Source organism: Accipiter gentilis, chromosome 7, assembly GCF_929443795.1.
Source record: "Accipiter gentilis chromosome 7, bAccGen1.1, whole genome shotgun sequence".
NCBI lineage: Eukaryota > Metazoa > Chordata > Aves > Accipitriformes > Accipitridae > Astur > Astur gentilis.
Genome location: NC_064886.1, coordinates 26,644,047 through 26,668,722, shown reverse-complemented (window position 1 = coordinate 26,668,722; position 24,676 = coordinate 26,644,047). Strand labels below are relative to the sequence as shown.

Below are 24,676 nucleotides of genomic sequence, written 5' to 3'. Positions count from 1 at the left end.
TATGTGTAAGCATTTGTATGCAAATAAAAATATGTCTAGCATTCCAGGCAGAATATTAACATTCAGTCATCTTTGAGCAATATCTGGATTTTTAGCCTGGCTCTGAGTTTTAATTTGGTGGTGCATAGATCAACTTTTTGCTAGTTTCTTTCACAAGGTAAATATTTTAAAATTCATAATTATTCCTTATCCTATATTCTGTTAACTCTTACAGAAAGAGTAGCAATTAGTATCTTTTGGTTTTACCTACTTACAAAGTTTCTCTACACCCCCAACCACTCACACCCCCAACTAATAATGACTTTTTTTCATTGTTCCTGCATCTGGCAGATGGGGCTTCCAAAGCACCATGGACTTCAATGCCTAGTTTTTGTAAACCAAAGAACAAAAATTAATATACATGTTTTTGAAAGTTAACCAGTTCAGGGATCTGTGTGCCAGGCCCTATGTATAAGTCAAGGGCACACAAAGAAGTTAGTGGGAAGTAAAGTGGTAGGATGTGAACTTCAGATATCAACAACTCTGTGTTTACTGCCCATTGTGAACTCTCTAACCTAAAAGTAAACCTGAAGTAGCTTTCTCTTTTTTTTCATCATTGGTGGGTAAGCTACATCAATTTACTTTGCACTTACAAGATGATAAGGGTAGGCACATAAGTAGTTACAATGTGTCTGCACTGGTTTACTTTGTGCTAACTTACTTGTTTGCATTTAACCAAGTAGTTCTATTTATAAGAATTTATGCTGCTCTTCGTGATGAAGATGTATTAACTTATATCGCTCTGAGTAAAGCTGTCATTTTTACTGTAAAAAGAGTTTTAAGTCTTACAATTTTTCAAGAATTTTGAGGAATCTCAGCACCTACTCATTTCACATGAGCTGCTGGTGCTAAATGCTCCTGAAGATTAGTCCAAGAATTCAGTCATGGAGAAACGTTGATGAAAGCACAGTGTGGTTTTTAGAAAGTATTTTTAGTGATGTTATCTGAAAGATGTATGACATGAACCTCTCCTAAGAGACCATAGAGGCCCTAAAACAGGCATTGTTCATTTGTGTCCTTTTGAGAGAGAGACAAGGTGGATTAAAACAAGAAGATTGACACGCTGCCTTGTTTGTGCAACCCGTAAAGTAAATAGATGCACTTTTGTTCTTACTTGCTTTATAGGGCTAGTTGTAAGATTATTTTTCTTTGCTGCATGTTAAAATTTTACCATGTAGATTTTCCCAATGATTAGAGTATTTGTATCCTTCAAACACTTCAAAAGTACAGGTAAGCTGGACAATTATATATTTTATGGGTCTGGATTCCTTACAGTGCATTATTTTCCTTTTATATTAGTCCTGTAGAAAGAAGTGTCCAAACACTGCATCGTTGTCTGTCTTTGATACTTTCCATGCAATTTAGAGTAAGTTGGATCTGATGGAGTGGAGTAGTGTGATCCTATTCATGACTGGATTGCAGTCTTCTACTTCTTTCCACCACTATATATGAACTAAATTCTCAGTAATGTTTGGTACTTATGTTCATAATTCATCCAGTTGAAATATTTGTGGGGGGTTTAACTGAAATCCAGTTAGCACTCAGTTTCTTTTCTAACCAAACTAGTTTTGTGGATACTTTATAGTCTTCCACTGACCTATCCATATTTGTCCTTTTAATGGTCTCTGTTCTATTAAACTATGGAGCCACGAGCTTAATGAACACTTAGAAATCTCACACTTACTTGGGCTCACATAGTGTACTCTCATTCTATTTTCTAGTGCTCTTACTGTAGTTAGAAATGGTGCTTCAGGAATGTCAGGTATCTGTGTACACATAAATGGGTGTTGGAGAAACCATCTGATTATTTAGTCAAACATTCAAGAATTGATAGCGTTATTGGAAATATTTTAGGATATCGTTGAAGTATTCTCTTTCCCCTTCAGCAAAAGAAACTAAGTAGTAATTCTTTTGCTGATACTACAGTCACTGGAAAGAGTTTGCAGCTCTTGCTTTGGCTGAAAGAATAGCAGGATTCTCATATTTTATCTATCTGGCCAATTGATAAATGTGAGAGTGAGCTGACCAGAAGTCAAGCAGGCTGAACATATGACTTTCTTATTTAGAATAGTGCAGGGAAGAGAGATCTTTTTTTAAGCAGTATTTTTTTCAAAGTATTACATCAAAAAAGTATAATGTGGTTTACAGTGACCATGGTTTTGAGTAACTGCAGTGTTGAAAACTTGCAGAAGACCAACTCTAAATCCAACACTTTTTAACAGTGTGGTTAGTGAAGCTATAGCTTGGCTTCAGAAACATTAGCATCTTAGTAGTACTTCCAAAATGTGTCTGTAGTATTTGGATGGATACGAAGTTATATATTAGAACAAGCTTTAGTGATCAAGTAAAAGGTTACTTTTGGCAGCACCTTGGAACTGAGTTCCCCTTTCAGTGCTGCCTTTACACTATGCTCGCTTACTGAGCTGCAAGAAGCATGTTACAAGGGAGGAAGCGTTTTTTTGTAAACTTAGAATTTAGCAGAAATGTGTTGGTATGATATGGCGTCTGTCAGTGAGCAAATATGTTGAGATCCTCAACTTCATACATATTACTGAAGAGATACCAAATATTAATCTCTTTAGGCCACCAGTGTATATGCATCTTTCTTTTTTTAAGATAAAAGTTTTTGGTTTAATCTTAAATCAACAGTTAAAATTTGCAGGAAGATGGAAAAATGTTCCCATCGTTTTTCTGAAGACAAATAGTAATATTGACTTTGTTCTTTATCTGAGTCATATTAGAAAATGTAGTAACTCTGGTTACCAAATTATTTCCTTCTGCAGTGCATTCTTGGGCACTATTCCCTGTGTTGCATGATCAGTATTAAAAGATTGGTTCGCTTTTTTATGTCAGTCACTAAAACTCAGGAATTCCTCCAAAATTATTCTGCAAATGGCTTTTGAAGAGTAAATGATTTTATTACATTTGATACTTAACAACCTGATGAAGAAACGGTTAACCTTCAGAAAGATTTCATCTGTATAATGGCATGAAAATCTACCCATCTGATATTCCATATGTTAGAAGAAATCTGAGCACTAGAATAGGATATGTTTTTGTTTTCAGTTAGCCTGTTGTAAAGCCATTGTAGTTAGTGGCTTCCACCAACATTAAAAACAGTGTTAAGACAGACAGTGGGCCTAATTCCATATAATATGATGTTGCTTGTTTCAGCATGCAGTTTTTGAAAATATTTTTTCCTGGTTTTCAGAAGCTAAACTAAAATTTAGCTTCAGAGCCAGATTTTTAGGTAAGTTTTTAAGAATAATTCATAGATACCCTTGAGGGACAGATGAGTATTGTCCCATTTAACTGGGGAAGTTTTTTAAAAGTCTACTTTGTCAGACTCTTGTGGCAGAGTATTGATGTTATAGTAGAAGTTGTCTGAAGTCTCCCTCTATCTATTGGAGTTGATTTCAGGAATGTGTCCTGAGTGTTCTGGAAACTGTGAAACAAGACGAAAAATGTTGTTTTGCTTGAGTTGTTATCAGGTGTAATTGATTTCTTAATTTTAGAAGAGTATATTGAACAAGTCGCGAACTCAGAGTGTCTGGCTTAACATGTGCTTGGGAGGAACTTTTCTGAGAAACTTTCATATCAAATCTCCTTAGAAATAGGTTTTTTTTTAAAAAAAAAAATAGAAGAATTGTATGCAGCCTCTCTCTGAAAGGTATAGACTTCTGTTATAGATGAAACTCCTTATGCCCGCTAATGTCATATGGCATGGGAAGTCTGAACCTGTTCTGTTCAGTAGAGTACTATCATGGTATCTTAAACTGGTTTTGTCAAGACTTGAAATTGTGCTCCTTTTTTCGTAGAGAAGACTTTTCTCTGTCAGGGTCAAGTCTTCACAACTGTTGGTCTGTACTCGTAGATCATGATCCATAGGCATCTGTAAAACAGGCATGATTCTTTGCATTGTTCTAGTTCGTACTTCCGGATTATAAACTTGCAGTAGTTCACAAAGATGCTTATCAAGCTAGAACATGAGAATTATTGGAAGTTAGTGTATTATCAGATTGTGAATTGAAAGAGGGCTATGCTGTGAAGTCTTTTGTCTGTGATGTTTTGTAATGAAATCTTGGTTTAGGCCACATGTGAAAATGAGAAGACTTTTTTCTGGTTTTCAATGCAAATGTTTCTCTACATCTTAAAATGGCAATGTAGTTCCTCAGGAAATACACTGGAATTCAGAAACATATGTTGTAGGTCTAATTTAAGGTGTAATGCTGAAATTAATGACAAAACTGTAGAAACCCTATAATGCTTACATCAGAAATCTCAACAGCACCAAGAGGATTTTCTTTTTAAACTTATAAGGAAGCTTTTGTAACTGTCTTTCTAGTGACCTGAAGTAAACTGTAAATTACAAATATGTTACACTGAGTATGTTATTCTAAGTTTTTTGTCAACTAAAGAGGATAAAAAGGGGCGTTCCTATTCTGTAGAGATACACTAAGATTTGTAGGCAGATCTCTTAAGAAGGTTGTGGTATTCAAACCTGAGGAAAAGAACATTGGGAAATTTTGTTATCTGTATTAGAAAAATAAGCAGGAACTCACTGGACTCCTGAAATTTGAGTTTTCACAGTTACACTTTGGAGAAGCAAAATGGCAATAATGTTTAAAGAACAGAACTATTTACTAGTATAGCTTCCTTCAGTAGTCTTGTGGCCAAACCCCTGAACTTCTTAACAGTTTTCTTCACTAAAATAAACTGACTCGGGGGTAGACTTTCTTCTTTTCAAGAAGGTTATCCAAACTTTTGGTATCTTTATAGCTCACAGTCAACTGTAGCAAATTAAGATATTGTCATTCTCTGTATTATTATTATTGTCCCTTTATTGCAATTAATGCCCACAAAATAAAAAGGACTAAATAGAATGTATGTATACACCTCAGCCATTTAATGCAAAGTCTAATGCGTTTGTTTAAACTGACAAGAGGAAGGGCTAAAACTAAATTGGGGGACTATACACTGAAGCAGCTGATGCACATGTACATATTTTGCTCTACAGGCTGTGCTTTGAGGGCAATAACCTTTGGCAGAGAGGTGAAGAAGGTAGTTGAAAATAATAACTTCTTAAACTGGTGCTGTTAAATTTCCTAAAGGTATTTGCAAAGACTGAAGACATAAAAGTACACAAGGATTTTGTACAAAACTCATTTCTTTTATTAAATTTACATGATTTTTAAAAAATAGAAATTGGGGTAAAGTGGTTATTCTAAACTAATTGAAGTGAATAGTTTATTTCCTGTTAAACTAACATGTACAAAAGTCTGCATTTTAGTGTCCAAAATGAGGAAGATTACTATTGTTCAAATTTTTTGATTAGGAATAGTAATACTTTAGGATTCCATCAAGAACATAAGAAATCCATGTGCACTTAGGGACATGTGTCTTTCAGTATTTTACGAAGATATTATGTTAGTTAGGCTGTAGAAGATAATTTTTAAAAAACTTTCTAACATAGTTTAATATGTATCTAGGCATGCTTGTAACAAATTTAGTTCTGGTTCTACTTAATAACGTATAAGTTTTGTTGTATATCAGTGAATTTTACCAATTCAAGATTTAAAAGCAAGCATTAAGACTCTCTTCTAAAGAAGGAGACTTTGCAGAACATTTTTTTTACTGTATCACATTTAACAGATATATATACACATACATATTTATATGTATGTAATTCAAAGTTAACATGCAATATAGCTTATTTGAGAATCTGTGGAGATAGATCTCATTTTGCTTCTTAAGAAAGCTTTAAGTTCCTTTTGTGTGGATTTCTCTTTGGCACTTAGTATAATCTTCAATGATTCTTCTGCTGTCTGAAGTATTTCTTGTATTTTACGTTTAGAATAATGTATTGTAGTTTTGGTGAACATATATTTAGTTATATATGGGTTATTTCTTCTTTTCAACACAGGATTTTTCAAAGTTCTAAGTACTCTACAATTGTCTCCATATTGGAAGCTGTTCAAGCAAGTGGACGCTGTCCTAGAGTAAGAAACGTTTTTTGTGTTTTTTTTTCTTTATTTTGAAGATTCACAAAGAATCCAGTTGAGGAAGGATCCAAAACATAGCTGTTTTGGATAGCCAAGAACTTAAAGATAGTGTTTGTATTATATGGTAGTTACAGGTGAATTAGGTTTCTTTTTTTACTGTTGAATTCTTACAGCTAGGATAAGTTACTTGATTGCAGGTTTTCAATTTTTCTTTTTTTTTTTTATCAAATAAAAATAAATTCTTGAATACCTCCAGTTAATTTTTATATTGTAAAACCTTCATGCTACAACTTTGCTTCGTCAACAAAGAACTTTAAAATAAACAGAAGTTAAGGAAATAAAAATATATATTGAAAGGCTGCATAAAAGCTCACAGTTAAATACTTTCAAACTTGATTCTAATTTCTGGATGTGAAGAGGACTTTGCATGATGGGAGCTCTGTTTGCATGGTGGGAGTTCCAGTATAGAAAATGACAACAACTAGAGGAAGTTTTCTGTCTGTTCTCATACAAAGTTCGTCTCGCTTCACATAGATGGCAAAGAAGAAGTATTTTAGCAACCTTCACCTAAGTATGTGTTTGGGTACATGCTTATTGTTTATGAATTCTAGAAAAAAATCTCTGCACATTATTTAAGTGTCTGTATTAATGTAGAGCTGAGACATTTTAGTTTAGCAACCTTGGCATAAGTCTTGAAGTTACTGAATAATAAAAGGGGGATAAATGTAATAATTTATGTACCAAATTAGTACCGAATAAAATTTTTTACTGGAACATTGCAGGTTTTGATAGCTGTTATAACCAATTAATATCTTTGACATACATTACAACGGTGTCTCAAAGATGTGGGGCAAAGAAATAGTCTTTGTGTTAAATCTGCTTCTTAATGCACTGATACATACTATCTTGTCTTTTAGTAAAGATTAAATGTTGAACTGTATTAATTAGTCTTGCAAAGGTGTTTAAGAGTTTGTCACCAAGAAACTATATTTAGGGAGAGGGAAATCTGTATTTATTGGAATTGGAGGATGCTCTGTGCCTTGGAGAGAATGATCATGTTTTTGAAAGGGTAGCACTGTTTATGGAAAAACACACTGGTATAGAATGTAAGTTTATATACTAACTTATGTCTTGTCTGTTAATGTTAGAGGGTGGTTTTGTTTGCTATCAGGCTTTTACACACGGGCCCTAGAAGCCTTTACTTTCACTCATTGTGCATTTTCCCTTAAACTGTGTAATGTTTTGAAACCTTTTTCAGCTTAAAAAAGAACCTCTTGAATTTGAGCTCCTCTGCCTACTGTCAAGGCAAGGAGTAGCATAAAACTGTTCTGCAAGTATGCTCCCCTAGAAAGGCAGTGTCAATTCCTGTTGGCAAGTACATCTGTCAGTATGTAATAGAATGTACAGGGCTTTTTGCATTGACAGGTTTAAAACCTAACCTCACAAACTTTTTTTTTTTTTTGTCTTTATATTGTGTCTTAGTTGCCCTAAAACTTTTAGTATTCTGGCACAGACTCTACCCTTTAAACTTAGAGGTTTGTAGTGTTGGGTTGTTTTGCAGTGGTCCTACAAAATGAGCACTTTACTTGCCTATTTATCAGACAGTTATAAAATCATGGCTACTAGTGATTCTGTATTAAATCTGGCGTTCTTGTTTTTATGGTATCTGTTATGTTTTTGAGTTTAAAGTATTGCATTTGAATGTATACTCCTGAAGTTGGTTATTGTGTGACTCATTTACCATGTTTCATTTTCAGGTCTCTAATGATGAAGTATCCATCTGGATTTAAAGCACATCTCTGAGCTTCTTAATTCTTCATAGAAGAGATGTGTTCTAGATTCATGGGTAAGGACATTTTTTTATCTTAACTTGGGCCCTTCTCCTTAGTATTCTGTGATATATTTTTTAATTAGATTTCAGCAACTTATTTTTATGTCTTATAGGTCAATCAGACACTTTTATAATATAGCATTCTTTAGTTGCCTGTGCTAGCTCTTAATTTAGACTCCAGCCAGTTATTAAACTTTGGAGTTCTAAGTACCAATGCTCTAACTAAATCACTGTAACTCAGTATTACAGGTAGAGAAACAGCATGGTGGTATATCGGTAAATAATTAAAAAATTGGTTTGTGATTTGAGATTCCTCTTCTGATATATATAATAGTTCTACAGGCTTTAATTGTGCATCTCACCATACGTCTTCTGAATTTGGAGTTTTGGGAAGACAGAAACTCCATCCTGGAAAGCAACAAAAGGGAAGGATCTGAATTTTGTGCAATTAAAAAAACAGCAACACTTTTTTTCGATAATGTAAACCGTATTTTATCTGAAGAAACTTTGTGGTATTACGCACCCACACTTCAAAACAGTAGAAACAAAACAACCACAAAAATTGCACTAGAAAAAACAATTTTTTCTAAATACTTTTAAATTTTTGTAGGTTTCTAAATAAAACAGCTGAGATTACTTCATACATTACAGAATTTATATAATATGTTATCTCCATGTATTAAGCACTGCTTGCTATAATATCATTTTGAGACTTCACAAATTTACCTTGAGTTAAAAATTAATGTTAAAATGGATCTCTTAAAGAAGCAGAGTATGTGGCCCTAACATATGCAGTAGGACTTTCTGATATCACGCTGGTTTATACAGAGAGTTCTGTAATATACTTTCTCTTTGGTGTAGTTTTGCTCTGTTCAGCTTACACAGAGCTCTTCTCAATAAAGAAGCTGTCCCATTCATAGTGAAGGCAAACATCTTTGAGAAGGGTAGAAATTTAAATTTGTCTTTAGGTGCATTTGGAAGATGGAGTTTCTTTCTAAGTGAAATGTCACTTGTCATGTTGGTTGACTTGAACTTTTATGAATGACCATAACAATTGACACTTACTGAATATTTTTTTTCTTATATAAACCTTTAATATTTATTTCCCAGAGGCTATCTGTGAGGGGAGGAGAGGTGGTAGAAGGGAGTTGTGCATGTCTGGGGAGTAGAAGGGGGAAACAGTTACATGAGGGGCTTGGTGCAAGCAAACCCAGTGTAGGTATGAGAACAGACTACTCTGAATTACTATGACAATCACACACAAGCTCGTTTGCTCCGGTTTTATGCTCTTACTTAGTTGGAACTGTAGCTGTGGACTGGAACCTAGTCCTCAGATTTAAGACCATCAGTTTCAAATCTTCCTAATCTTCAAATCAACATACAAGGTACTTGAGTTATCTTTTGAGTATTTAGCATGATGCCTGTGAACTATGTAGCACAATAGAATTCTAAATGAAACAGTGTGTTGAGGGTATGATTTTACTGAAGGGATGGCTCATTACTTGAAAATAATTATAAATGCATACCAATGAAAAGCAATTTTAAAATAAAATAATGCATATTTATGTATATAGAATTGGATATGTAATTTTTTATTTAATGAAACAGGCTACCATAACAAGTTTTCTCCTCATTTTAGTGATATCAGTAAGAGAAAATGCATCTTTTCAATCCATATTTAGTTACAGATACCATGGTACTCTTGTACAAAGACTTACTTATTCCATTCTGTTGGGGAATAAGAGAGTTCATCGCTACTGAATGTCTAAATGTTCTTCTACATTCCTGGGATTTTGAGGAGATTGTGCTATCCCTCTGTGCATTTTAAATTTAACATGTACATTGATCTTTAAATCTATAATTGAATATCATTTATATTGGCGCATCAGTGGGAAGTACCTTCTGTATTATTTAGTTTACTGCAGCTTTTTTAATTCGGCCAAAGCTTTAGTTATAATTAAATCTGACAAATAATCGTAGTGTAATTGTCTTTTATTTTTAATATAGGGGGGGGAATGTCTTTATTATTTCTGCATATTAGGCAGAAGTGATCAGTTTTTTGAGTATCTGGTTTTTAACATGTGGTATTGTCTACCTCTTTTGACACGGTATTCCATCTGCTAATAGATGGACAAATCATAAAAAGCCACAAACATGTCATGCTGTTGTATGCTACATAGAATTTAGCAAATATAATGATTTTTTCAGTCTCTTTGGCAGATGTCTTGTTTGGAAGCAAGTCTGTTATGCCTGGTTGCGTTGCTTTCCTAAAAAGAAAAGAAAAAAACCAAAACACTTTGCGTATAATGTAAAACTCTTCTCTAGTTATGACTCTCTGTGTTTACTCCTTCTGTGTCCTTTAACTGTAGTCTGGATTTCTGTTATGTCATGTTTTTATGACTTCAGTTTTAATTCCTTCTGTCTACTGACTTGTCCCTAGCTTCTTTCTGAGATAGCTTCTATTATTTGTCTGGATAGCCATTGTTTCAACTTCTTTTGTGAAAAATGACCATCAAAGTCAGTGGCTTCCTCTTATCTATGATACTGCCACACGTTAGTCATGTGAAGCAGTGATACTTAATCTATCAAACTATGAAAGTGTGAATATCATGGTAATGTACTGTATCTTTACCTGATTTACTTGCTTATAACTAGAGCAGCTTGTTTTCTGTTGTCATGTCATCAAAAGTAATCAACAATGCAATTAATGAAATAAACCACATCAGTAGTTTTTATTATCTTGCATTTTACTGCTACTCCTTCTTCATTTTCTTGCAAGCAAAATTTGATGTCTTTGTTCCATTCTGTTTTCTTATGTGTTCATTCTTTTTTGATGTATTCTGTAAAATAAATCTTTCTTTCCTTTTCTTCCGGTCTTTAAATCTTGTACCATTCTCTTAATTTCTGGTCTTGCTTGTGTCTGTTAACTACAGCTTGTCTTTTTACAACTCAGATCTGCCACACGCTAACATATTATATAAGGGGATCATCTCTCTGAGAATTCCAGGCTGTCTATTTCCTCGTGGTCTTTCTTTCTGACAAGAATAAAGGGTTGTTATTAAACTGTTATGGACAACCAAAATGGATAAAATTTCCCCCCACACCCAACCCTTTACAAGGAGTTGCATTAACCGCGTTAACTTGAAACCTCAGTTTCCTAACCTAGCTCTGGTATTGATTCAATCTTGTTGCATATACACTTAAGGAAAGGAATCAAACCAGGCTGAGCATAGCCAGTTTCATTTCTAAGTGATTTTGAATATAATAAGTAAAAATTGAGAAAGACCCTAAAGTTTAAAAAAAGTTAAAATTACAGTAGTAGTACGAGAGCTGCTTTTGCAGGTTAAGACGACCAACAATATTGCGTTGATGCATATTCTGTTTGTAACTGAAAAGATGGTTTTAGACCATACAGAATACAACATGGTTTGTTTTTTAAATGAAAAACATGTGTTATATAGAAATTAGTATTTTTTCATTCACTTGGACTCGTAAGTTCTATTTTAATACCATTTCTCCTGTTCAAATACTTTGGTTTCAATCTATAATTTAAAATAGATCTCTTGATGTTAAGAACTAGTAGATTAAAGAAAGTACAGGTGTTCAGTTTAACGAGTAGTGACCAGACAAAAAAAACCCAAGAGCTGGGAGATGTTACTCTTCTGATTCATGTATGTTTGCAGAATAACTTCATACTACTTGGAGAAAATGCTATGTTTTGTGCGAGGCATCAAATGATAATAAAAAAATTCACTGTTTAAATTCCAGATGCTTTAGCATATCTGAAGATGGCAAACCCTGAAATGTATTTCAGTTTAACTTGGGGGATACTGTTGATGTTTCCTGGTAATTAATTTTAGAAAACTTCATATTACTTAAACCGCCCCCCCCCCCCCCCCCCAAAAAAAAAACACAAAACAAAACAAAAAAAACCCAAAACCACCCAAACAAAAAAACCCACAACTTTTTTTTTTAAGAATAGCAGGTCTAATGTATGATGTTGTTACATGGCTGTTAGATAGTAGTTACACTGTAGTAGTAGTAGTTCCTGTTGCTTAGTTTTCTACATAATACCAGCTTGATTAGTACGAAGTTGAGAGTGTGAAATACAAAGGGAGAAACTAAATACTAGTAAGAAGCATTGCTGAATGCCTTTGGGTTCCATTATGTTTAAAAAAAGAAAACAAAACCCACTGCAGAAAATTCTAAATTTACCAAGTGTCCTATGGTTAGTAAATACTGCTGAAGCAATTCTAGCTGATAGGGGGCAGTAACTTCTTAAATTCAAATACAACAACTGTAGTCTTCCAATTGCTTCGTCAGGTTGTACCTCTGTTTTGGTGCTCATTTTATTGTCTAGAATTGGTCCAAGCAGTTCTCAGACATTGATGTTGTAGAAGGTTCTTGCTAACTTTAAGCTGCGTAAAGATTAACATTAAATCAGTATGCAATAATGGTAGACAATTTAGACATGCAAAGTATCAGAATTAATTTAGTTTTTACAAAAAGTGCAACTTCATCACAAATTCTCAATGTAAGAGGGCACAAAGATGTCAAATTGTACTTACTAAGAGAAATCTAACTTTTTACTGTAGTTTGTTTTATTGAGCAGGGATTCAAAACTAGTTTCCCCATTCTGATTCAAATGCAGCCCCAATAAGAGCTTATCTTCCATGAGAAGTATTTTGGAACTGGTACTATAAAACACTGGCTGTCGTTGCATTGTTAACATTGTAGTTGTCAAGTCCAATAGATGAACGTCTTCAAAACGTTTATTTCCTTGACTGCTCTTCTGCCAACTCAAGGTAAAAGCATGTCCAAAGTTCGAATTGGTACCACGTATCTGTTTGGGGAAGGAGGAGGCTGGATAAAAGTGTGTTAAACCGTAATTGAACCTGCCATTGTTTTCTATGTGAGAGGGAGTAAGGACATGGAGAGGAGAAGAGAATCACTTACAGAAAGCATGTAAAAAGTTTTTGTGTCAGAACTTATTTTGTTTCATTAAGTTGGATGTGAGGAGGTAGGTTTTTTTTTTAAGGAAAGGACAGAAAAATAGTACTTGTGGGCCAACTGATTTCAGAAATGCATCACAATTTGCTTTCGTATGCCTTCACGGTTTTCAAGCTGAGCATCTAATATTTCCACATTCAAGTATAGCAGAGAGAAACAAAAAGGACAATTGTTCAATAAATTTGGAGATGACTGTGTGAAAGGCTAGTTTCTCCAAATCAAATACCCTTGAATTTCCAAGTTATGGTTTTCTTTGGGCTGAAAAAAATGTGATGGATTTTGTAGACGCTGAAGAAAAAGGCTAAGGGTAAAAGTACTTCTCTGGTCAAAACCCAAGGTGTCTTTGCAACAGAGTTGTGTTCAGGCTATCTACAGTAGTATCCTTTCCAAAAAAGGCTTGGGTTGGGTTTTGTTTTTTCACTTTGTGATCTCCTCTTTACAGAGAAGCTTTCTTCATAATAAATTTATGTTGGTCTAATTAGCCTGTAGAGGTTTCTCATGTATCTAGCCTTCAGATTTCTCAGTTTGGAAGTTCGTTTGTGCTATCCATCTTATTTGGATCCTTGAAGTGAAGTTGACATCTTCAGGTTATGTTTCCTTTTTATACCTACTAAGACTTACTGTTTCATAAAGCCTTTCATTTTAATAAGAGAGTATTATTTCCTCGTTATTTCCTCCTTTTTCCTTATGCTGAAAGAAAGTAGGAAAACCTAAGATGAAAAGTGTTTCTTGGGTTTTGAGCAAAGAAGCAAGTATCTGAGGCAAGCTCAGAGTTACAGTGTCACAACTGCAGTGATGCTAGCTGTTATGCATGCTTTTTTCCCATTTTTTACTCTAAAGGTACACAGTCAATAAAACTGGAAGAGATAGTCTGGTATGTGTTTTTTCAATATGGGGTTGTTTTAGTCCTGTTAAATAGTTCTAGGCTACTATGTAGTTAAGAGCATGTATAGTAGTTAATTATAGTTAATTACCATAGAGTAGCTGGCTCATATGTCACTTACTGTATGTTTTAAAAAAAATATTAAAAAATGTACTTCCTATTGTATCTATATTGCTAAAGATGGAAGAAATCTCTCTTTTTGTCTGTTTTTTCAAGTTACCACAAACTGAATAGCCTTCCTTACAGTAAAATATAGTTTATCTCTGGGCATAACCAACGAGCTGTATGCAGTCTGCTGAGCTATTTATACTGAGTCTCAATATGTAAACTTTTATCGATACAGGCTTCAAATTTGAGTTTTAACAGTAGAGTCCTTGTTAGCTTGGAACATGACGTTTTACACATGGCTACCATAATCTCCATCTATCGTTCCTCAGATGGGGGTTTCTGTAATTAGATCATTTGTTCTGTGTTCTTTCCTTGTATTTAATCTGACTTGCTTGTCTCCTCTTAGCTAAAATAGCTCTTCCCTGACTTATCTTTTGAGTTGAAATACTGTTAAGATGAGAGATGATTATATTAGAAATGGTACAAAAACCTAAAACTGTGACACGTCATCTGCCTGGATCCTGATGTTGGCTTATCATCTCTTGGAAGGTGTTTGATACTGAGAAAGTCATCATTCTGTTGCTTTTAATTATAAGCAGACAACTTAGTAAGTGTTGGAAGATAATGGGGTCTAATTTATGTTAGTGCTTCCTTTAACTTGAGACTTTAGGGAGTCCTAACTTCAAGCAATAAGTTCCACATGTATCATCTGGAATCCATGGTTACTTTGTTATGCTAAGCTGTCACCTTCCTAAGCCTCTGTGCCCTTTTTATAGCATGCTTGTTCTCTATACTCATAGTAATTAACACTCATAACAATCCATGCTTGATAGATGTCACCACTTGGTGTCTTTCAGTGTGATACAAGATCCATCTGCCCTTTTCCTGTGTAGACCAGAAGTTTTATATACCCAAACCCTCAACACGGTTTATTAATTTAGTTTAGGCTTTATTCTGACTATGGTCACAACACTTTCAGTAGATTAGGAGAATAAGCAGAACAGGTTTTAATCAGTCTTTTGCCAAAGACTACTTTGTACTTAATAGGTTTAATGTGGACGTTGTTCATCATAGAATATTTCAGATTTTCAGTGTGTCCATTTCTGGAAGGATTCTATACTCATTTTATTCTTGGGAGAATTCATTAATGAAGAATTGCAGTTGAAATGGAGGAGGAGAGCATGAAGATGAGCTTTAGTAGTATGGTCAGGAATTAAAAGCTGTGACTGTTTCCTTTTTTTCTATATAGTTGGGTATATGTGTTGACAGGGTGAAGGAATGATTATTCCATGAAGATGGTAATTGAAAGTGATTGCTCCTCTATTCTAGAGGCTTAGTAGTTATCTGGGGAGGTAAATTACCAGAGAGACATATTTTCGACACGTTTTCATTCATTTCCCATTCTGTTTGATTACGCTACGAATGTGCAAGTTTTTAGGCTAAAGTTAAACTAACCATCCTTTTCAGCTCCTCTTGCCTGAAACCCCCAACTGCAAACTAATTCATTGGTGATCACTCAGTGATACTATGAATAAATAAAAAAGAAAACCAACTTGTATTTCAAAACTAGGTAAGTGTGTAAACTCTGTTGTGGAACCAAACGTGGTTCTTTTCCTGTGTTTATCTTTGACTGTATCATTGTATTAATCCTCTTGTCTTTCCTTTAAATAAGAGTTTTATGTCTTTAAGTGAGATAAAATACAGTTTTTCAGAATCTTACTTAATGCAACTTGAATAGAAGAAACAGAGTATCTCAGCTTTTCCTACTGAAGTCAAGGTAGCTTTGGTTTTAAATGTGGTTTATAACCTCTCAAGTTTCTTGGTTATAGATACAGAATTATTGTGCACGTTTTATGTATTGTATGATTTCCTTCTAGAAAGAAATTTTAATTCCGGACTACTAAAAAAAACCAATTCTGTTACAATTTGGTAGTTTTAATGAAAATGGCAAAGGGGAATTGAAAATAGAAAAAACTGAATGAAAAAAATGAAACCATTACATTTAAAACATCAAATATTATGTTGATTACAAAAGGCACAAAAATGATATATGCTGCACAGGGTATTGAGTATAAGCAAAAATAACTTGAGTTGTGGTTTAACTAAACTGTAACATTACAAACAAAATATCAAAAATCCATAAAAGTATTGGGGAGGGGAAGGAGCTATGAGGAGAGTCATGAAAGTAATTTTTCTCTTTTTTTTCTCCCTCCCCCGCCCCCAGGGTGCTTTAACACTTTAACACGAATGTTTCATCAGAAGCACTAATGGATGTTGGCATGCCTTGGATAAAGTGGTGACCGCTGGATCTCATTTGTTTCTGTTCACTGCAGAGAGCCAAAATTGACTCCATTTGGAGTTGAGAGAAAAAGCAGTACAGACCTATCAAGATGACTGATCCTATGATGGATTTTTTTGATGATGCCAATCTTTTTAGTGAGACCTTAGAAGGTTTGTCAGATGATGCCTTTGTTCAACCTGGACCTGTTTCACTTGTTGATGAATTGAATTTGGGTGCAGAATTTGAACCTTTGCACATAGACTCATTGAACCATGTGCAAGATGCTCAAAATCAACAAAAGATGAGTGAGTTTGATCAGCTGAATCAGTATGATTCACTGAAACTTCACTCAGTAAATCAGTCTTTTAATAGCTCAGCTGACAGTGTCTTATCACCACACTCTCAATTCAATTGTTCACCAGTTCATCCGCAAAACCAGTCTAATGGGATGTTTCCAGATGTGGCTGATGGTAGTCCTATGTGGGGTCATCAAACTGCCACAACTGTTTCGAATCAAAATGGGTCCCCCTTTCACCAAGGACATTCTCAGTCTATGCAGCAAAACAAAAGCTTTGTAGCACACCATGACTTTGCCTTATTTCAGGCTAATGAACCGCAGCATCAGTGTGCCTCGCTACGGTCGCAACAAAGCAGAAACAACACAGGGCAAGATGCTCTGAGTCAGCCAAAAGACTTCATGGAAGTTAATGTATCTACTTCTCTCAGAGTCAGTGTTAACCACCCACCTCCAGTTTCTAATCCATCAACTTCACAGCAGCCTCTGTCTGTTCAACAGTTTTCTCAAACTGCAAGTGCTTCAATACATTTTTGTGGGAATCAAGAAGGAAATTTTGATGGACAGTCCCCAACTATTACTCCATGTTCTGTCAATAATAGCCAACAATTTTCATCTCCGTATTCTTACTCCAATAACCACATTTCTCCTACCAGCCTTCTTCAGTCTACAACAGCTCTTTCTACAAGCCAGCAGACACACTCTATCTCTGACTTCACTGGAAGCGATGCCTTTACATCTCAAACAGGGACCAAGCAAGAAACAACTGAGCACATGTTGAATCCTAATACACCTTTGAATTCAAATAGTTTTCAAATGTTGCATTCTGCACATCCTCAGGGCAACTTTAGTACTTCAAAACTCTCTCCTGTGAATATTAATTTTCCAACTTCTACTGGTTCTGCTTCTCAGATAAGCCATTTCACTGACCCTATTGAAAGCAACGGTTTTACATCTTTAGATGATAACTTACTTCATCAAGTTGAGACTCATAATGAACCATTTACAGGACTTGACCCGGATGACCTCCTTCAGGAAGACCTTCTGCCACAGTTTGATGATTCTGCATTTGTTCAGGATAGCACAAGCCATGTTTTAGAGCATGACCTAGAACACCATATAACCCCACAGCAAGTAACACAGTCATCTGATCTTGTTCGGGCACAGTCTCAAAGTCAGATCCATCCTTGGCATTCTTCAGTTTCTAATCAGCATCTGCAAGACAGAAGTCGTATGACTTTACAAGGACAGGTATGTAGGGATTTGGGGAGCAGAAGTTTGAGCTGTTTGATTTGGTTGATCTGGTGAAATGAATAATAGTGACTGGTGCTTGTGCCAAAGCATGATAACTGAAGTTTCTAAACTGTTATTATTTGACCCTGAAGAAGTCTGAGTAACAGCTAGTTGGGGGGGGGGGGGGGGAGGAGGGAACACCAACAAACCCAACCTGTTGATGCAGACCTTGCTTTCTCCTGTTGTTTTCTTACCATTGCAGAAAACAAGATTTAAATGACCTGAAATATTTATTCAGAGAACATGACGCTGGTTCTTCTGCTGCTTGTATTTCCTAAGTACAGCAGAGAAAATTGGTTGGTTTATGGTTTTGGTGCAAATATAATGGCTTATTGTCTTTTAAAGTACTTATAATAACATATTTTTAAGAGGTTTAATAAGGCTGGTGTGGCTGATTCTCTGCGAGAACTGCACTGGTTTTGTTGTTACTCGGTCCTTTGCTTGGTGTCTGTGCTCATGCTCATTGACTAAAAACTTTGGTTTTGTTTTTGATGTGATTAGTAATAATAGGAAACATAAAAGGCTATGCCTATGTTTGATTTTGTTACTTTTGGCTAAACCAAAAAACTCTGCAGTTGTTTTAGAGTGATGTGTACATCTACTGCAAGTATTAAAGCCCTCCACATGGATGACAAGATAGTATAAAAATTATATTGTACTTTTTTAAATGGTATACAAGAGAAACAAACTTCTCAGACAGCAATTTTCAGATTACCTGAGAGAAATAAAAATTGTGTGAGCATTGAAGAGTTCATAAAGACAGTCCTTCAATCCTTCAGCCTGTTTCTTATGAGGGCTTGCTCATAACATGTAATGTAGTGAATTTTCAAATAGTTTTAATTGAGATATTAAGTTCACTTTAATTGAGATACTAAGTCCACTTTTTTTTTTAATGCTGACCATTATCATCATCTTGTCTTTTATAAGAAGTATGTAAGTGTCAATAAATTGAAATATAGACTGGTGCTTCTGGATTGCTTTTGTCTTTTATGAGAGTAGCTAAGCTTTAAAAATCAAAAAAAATAGGGCAAGTAAAGTATTTTTCACAACACTGTAACCAGCAAAATCATGTTTTTATTACAGCTACTAGAAACCTGAGCATATGTGAGATTCTTGCAGACCTTTCAGCTCAAAAAAAGTTCCTGAATCAAAAGAAAATATGTTTTGAATATAGATGAGACTTAATAACCAAAAGCACAAATAATTATTCTTTCAGCTTTTAAAATTTATCAGTCTTTAAAGGTATTGCCATGGTTTAGGAGACTAGTTTAGTAGTTTTCCTTGTTAATGCTTGAAGAGTGGTACCAGTGACTGCATTATGTGTAAGTTAATACCTTAATATTATCATAGCTTGGCTCTGCTTGGTAGCTTCCAGCCCAAATTTGATTTGACAGGAATGACTGAAATTTCTTCAATTAGACAGTTTGGCAGAAGGAACTGTAGCTTCTGTGTGATAAATGCACACACTCAGCTGCCATTGCTGGTTACCTAGGGTTTCCAAAATTGTGAGACTGTCTGTTGAAATCCATGTACATGTGAAGAGTGAAAGTAGGTATTTTTATTTTAAATTCCAGTAGGAATTTAGGTTGTATTTGGGAAAGGAGAGGGAATATAAATGTTTTCTAATTTTCAATCTGTGCATTTTGAAATAGAGGCAACTCTGACATCAAATACACACATGCAGGCAGCTCTGAAAAGGTTGTAGTAACTGTATTCCTTCTCTAAATTCTTGCTACCAATATTCTTTTTACCTGAGAATATAGAATGGTATCTTACTGGAAAAATAAATTATTGGGAAGGAAAGGAACTTAATTACTGACTCTTGCTTCTGCATAGTTTGCAGAAGGACACAAGCCTATAAAAGAGGCAATGTAACACTTTCCCCCTTGCTCCCCTTAAATTTTATTTCATTAGTGTAGAGATAAGGGCTTAACACATTTAATCTTTGGTCTTGGTTCAGTAGATTGCTTCTCCATTACAATTTCTGCTTATGTTTATCAAGTGTGTAATTGTCAATTCCTACTACTGAAACTTTTTCTGTAAAATTGTGGTGTGATGTTAATAGAACACATATACAGCTGTGTATTTGAGATTAGCTTGATTAACTGAATGATGCAGTAGATACAATCTGGTTTTGATAAATGTTTATTATTTTCTAGGTCAGGGAGGTGGAAGAAGAGGGCATAGCCCAAGTAGCTGCTCTTGTCAGTTATCTGTAGCCTAAAGACACATGGTATAGTAGCTACTAGCAAAACGTGATCCTGCTTATTACTGTGTGCGGTACTGCAGAGGGAGCAGCGCCCAAGTTCCCTGCCAGCAAGCAGAGCAGCAGAGCCCAGAGTTGTGAACAGTAGCGTTGAGGCTACTGGTCTCCCATGAGTCTACTTGGGGTGAAGGGTGAAGAGGAAGTGGATTCCAGGAAAACTGGGGGTGGCGAGAAATCCAGGGGTTAGTATCGTTTGTGAGGAACATGTGGGATATAAGCTAGGCGGTGGAAAGTAGGTCTAATAAAACTTTCTGGTGCTGTGACTTTTCTGTAGTATACGTCAGAACATTTTAAGGTTTACTTCAATCTCGCAGTTTTAGCGCTTTGTTTTGTAACTAGGAATAGAGGGAAAGTTCTGAGACCTGTGGAGAGTGTTTAACGTTTGGGGGGGTTTGGTTTGGGTTTTTGTCATGGTGTGAAAACAAAGCAACTTTATGATATTTAAACTTTTTTCTTTTTACATTTTTTCCCTGGAACTCTGAAATGAAACAGACAGAAAACAGTTAGTTATAAAACTGCTTGGTTTGTTTTTTATTATTTTGGAGTATGCAATAAATAGTATAAATTAGATTCTGACCTTGAGTTTATCTAATTGGACAGATGTTTAATGTTTGCTTCAGAAACTGGTTGTGAAGTGATAGCTGTCAAACTATTGTGAGGAATATATTGATGGGGGAGTGACAGAAGCAAATAATGTAGAAGCCTCTTCAGATCAGCAGTGTGTTTAACATGAATATTAATAGAAAAGGATGGGAATTACTAAAGTTAAGAGGTGTTTTGGGACTGTCTTTTGTCTTATTACAATTCGGAGAGGGGGTTTAGTTCTAATTCCGACCTTTATTCTTTGATCACTTTGTATAATTTGAAGTTCAAGATGAGTTTTTTCTGTTTGAGCTTTTTACAATTGTGTGTAGTTTAACCAGAGAGAAGAAAGAGTGGGGTAAGGGATGGGGAGGGAATATTGGTCTTTCTGAAACTGGTTGTCTTTAGGCTAGGAGTTAGGTGGGAAGGGAAAATTTTGATAATTTTCATGTATAATAGTTAAGGTGAAATGTTTATTGTTTAACAAGACAATGTTTCATACTGGCTTTTGTACACATTGAGGAAACAATTACTAGTGGATTTAATTTTCATCAGTTTTAGGTTGATAATGATTGAGTATTTTCCAGAAAGGAAAACTTTTTATTTTATGAAGTAGTTAATGAACTGTAGCTACTGGAATGGACCCAACATTGGGCAACCGAAGATCTTTAACTATAGTTATGCTGACATTATTTAAAATTAAGAAAGAACATTAAATACTTGTTTCATTATTTGAAAGCAAGCATACTCATCACATTTTTACTTGTACAGCTATTCTTTTGATAGAAATTAATTTTTAAAATAATACAATCTGTTCAGGGTAATAATGCTGCAGAATTAAAAATAAGATAGAATGTCTTATGCTGCTATTATACTTTCTATGCCTGCTGTAATTAGATTATAATTGTAAACAAATTGTGCCTCTTAATCTTACACCATGCATTTTTCATCAGTTTGAGAACGCACAGTAAAGTGGAGAAGTGCACTGAAGATTCATGTAGCCTCAGCTTTGACTAATATAACACTTCTGATCTTTTTAACTCTACTTAAAACTGTTTTGAGTTTCCTAAAGCTAAATATTTGCTTTTAATAAGTTGAAAAAAGATAACAATAATACAGGCTTCAGCACTCAGTTCTGCATGTTTAGAAGAAAAGGAGGTCAGAAAGATAATCTGGAAGTGTAAACTGTCCTGAGAAGTTTTATGTTATTTTGTAATAAGCATTTTAATCTCTTCTGGCTACATACATGAAAGCAGAATAATTGAGATTAAACTGGAAAATAATATTCCATTAATAATCAAAAGTGCTATAGGACAAGGTAGTAGTCTTAGTTCTTAAATCAGGTGAATCTTTTTCTCCCTTTTGTGACTTGAAGTTCGGCACCTATCTTGATAATTCAGTATATTCATGAATTCCAGTGTCTCACATCTGACTTTTTTTTGTAGAAACTGACTTGAAACATGAAAGTGCTTTTATGCTTGTAAGCACCTTTCCGACCACTTGTTTTATAGCAACAGATGACACTGTATTTTTTTGAGAGAATTTGTCTTGCCCTTGTTGAAAGTTTATCAAAGCAAGTCTGAACATTGTAGATGAGTGCTTGGTTGGTGTTGTACCCTGGGACATCTGTATATATCAGAATGGCATAACCTCATATATGAGCATATCATCAGAGGTGGAACTAAGTTTCACCTGATCATAGTCCAGGCTCATGTGCTGCTGAGGTGCAAGCCCTGAATAGTCATGGGCCTTTCACCTCTGACTGCGTTAGCAGATGCCTCCCTTCTATATCAACTCTAAATTCCTTGTAGACAAGTATCCCTTGGATTATTCCACTCGTAAACTTCTTACTCTGCCCTTGGTTGCTGTTCTACTTCTGTATGAGATCTTGCACTGTAAAGTTTTTATGAGAGAAATACATAGTAAGCAGTGATGTGTTTTCTCGGCAAGTTATGGGAGGTACAAGCCAATTACTTGATATATTATACAGTTATGGAAAATGTATAAAAGTCAAGGATATAGTATTTGTTAGAGTGTATTTCTTACATTCTGTATAGTTTAAGTGAGCCTGCAATGAGAAATATTTTCAAGTAATGAACTGATCACACCATATATAAATTTTTTGTAGAAGAGACTGGCTATTTTGCATAGTAAGTTTATAGATTATGGCTCCTAAGTGTTGTTACCATACAAGATTGTAAAATTACAATGCTGTTAGATATATATAAGTTGTGAGGCAGTGGATGACAGTTTTCAGTGGGACTGAGCATAATAAAATAGACACCTCAAAGTTTCCCCTACTTTGCATCATCTGAAAACTGAAATCTAGACATCTGTTCCAGTAAGCATTTGTGTTTGGGGGGGGCATTAAAAATCATATATTGCAATCTTGAAATGTAAAAACCACCACCACCACCCCTAAAAAACCCCACCCAAAACCAAGAGAAACCTAAAACCTTGTTCTTTTTCCTAAAATGCTTAATAGTGCTAGTATAGCTCCCATTAGGCATATCCATTGTGTTTATATTCTTCTTGTTCTTTTAATTATGGTTAATTTTATGGGTGACATCATCATATTAACAAATGTAAATCTTTGTCTGAACTTTCCTTTTAACCATTTCTAGGAGTTGTATGCTCTGGATTTAGTTCTCTGTGCTTAAAGAACAATTTTCACCTTCCTTGTAGGAGCTTAATAAATTCTTTACCACAGTGAGGCAGCAGAATTCAGTTGTCATCTCCCAGCACCTAACAGGTTTATCATATATGTACAAGTAATGAAAGTAGTCCCTCCACTGCCCTTCTTTGCACTGTATTTTGCAGCTTTTTTTGCTTTCTTTATATTATTTTCAGAAAGGCCTGCAGAAGTAGGGGGGAGTGAAAGTGGCGAAGCTGTGTCAAATGCACAATGTTAATGAGAGGAGTAGGGCAGCGTCTCTGAGCTTGAGTAGTACAGTTCCTGGAATGATCTAAGTCTTTTTTTTAAACTATAGCTGTATATAATATGTTTTCATTACTAATCTATGGCTTTTTGCTAACGATGTGTTCATCATTGAATATAGCAATATTTTGATAGCTTTATTTATAGTTTATATGAAACATTTCCTTTTGCATGTATTTGATCTAAGTTTTATATATGCATTTTATTTCTTTTTTAAAATGACAAATTGCATAGGTTGGGGAAAGGAAGTACATGTCTGAGAGATTAGTTTGTAACACATTTACTGATGAGTATTTATTATAATTTTTTTATTTCTCCTGTTTTCATTTGCCTTGTTTTTCCTTTCAAAATACAGCTGTATAGTAAAGGAAAGACAAAAATTGCTGGACTTTTAAGAACAGCGAACATGCGCCAGTGTATCTGCTTTACTGTTTTAAAGGCTTTATGAGTTTGTTAGTATTTACCATTTCTGTTGGGTAGAATTAAATTGTTTCATCATTCTTCTTTTTGTTTTCACTAATGCTTTGCTTAAGTCTCTCTCAACCTTTGTCACTTGTCAAATAATTAGGCTGTCCAATTCTTTGTGTGTGTTTCCTCTTTAAAACGAAGTACTTGCTTCGTAATGATTATTATAATTTAAGAATATAATTTTTCCTGAGATAATTGCACACTCATTAAATGACTGCAGTAATTGTCTTTAAAATGTGCCAAAAGAGAAGTGTTTTTGTAAAAAGCACTTAACAGATGGCAAGCATAGGAAGGAAGCTTCTGACTAGGTCAACTTACAGGAGTAATCCTACAGATAACAAGGTGACACAGGTTGACAAAAATAAGTAAAATAGATCTTATTTTTTAAACGAAATTGCAGAATAACTGTGATTGAATAATCTAAATAATTATTTGCAAGCAGATATCTTGTTAACACTGAAGAACTATAAAGCAATTCAGTAATGTGAAAATACTGATAAAATTGTGGAAGCTTAGTGTCTGGAAGAAGTGGTACCTAATTACAGAGAAAACAGAAAACGAACCCCATCTTAAATTGTCTTCTAAAGACACCAACCCATACTATAGACTGTTAAAGCTGTAGTCCAATATATGCCTAAACTATAATTAGTTTAAGAAGAAAAAAAGTTTCTGGAAAAAAG

General features: G+C 34.7%; 1 protein-coding gene across 11 annotated transcripts in view; it reads left to right on the top strand.

Annotated features, from left to right (window-relative positions):
* The window catches only part of CHD9 (chromodomain helicase DNA binding protein 9), a 101,985-nt gene that overhangs the window by 2,413 nt on the left and 74,896 nt on the right, over positions 1-24,676 (top strand). For 7 of the 11 annotated variants that reach the window (XM_049804426.1, XM_049804424.1, XM_049804425.1 and 4 more), the window contains exons 2-5: positions 5,963-6,038; positions 7,799-7,887; positions 15,341-15,443; positions 16,098-17,700. In XM_049804426.1, coding sequence (XP_049660383.1) covers positions 16,264-17,700 — 1,437 coding nt within the window. In that variant the 5' untranslated portion in view covers positions 5,963-6,038; positions 7,799-7,887; positions 15,341-15,443; positions 16,098-16,263. Of the gene's footprint in view, positions 1-5,962; positions 6,039-6,534; positions 6,613-7,798; positions 7,888-15,340; positions 15,444-16,097; positions 17,701-18,015; positions 18,039-24,676 lie in introns of those variants that run through there. The other 4 variants (XM_049804423.1, XM_049804422.1, XM_049804420.1 and 1 more) reach the window with 4 other exon arrangements.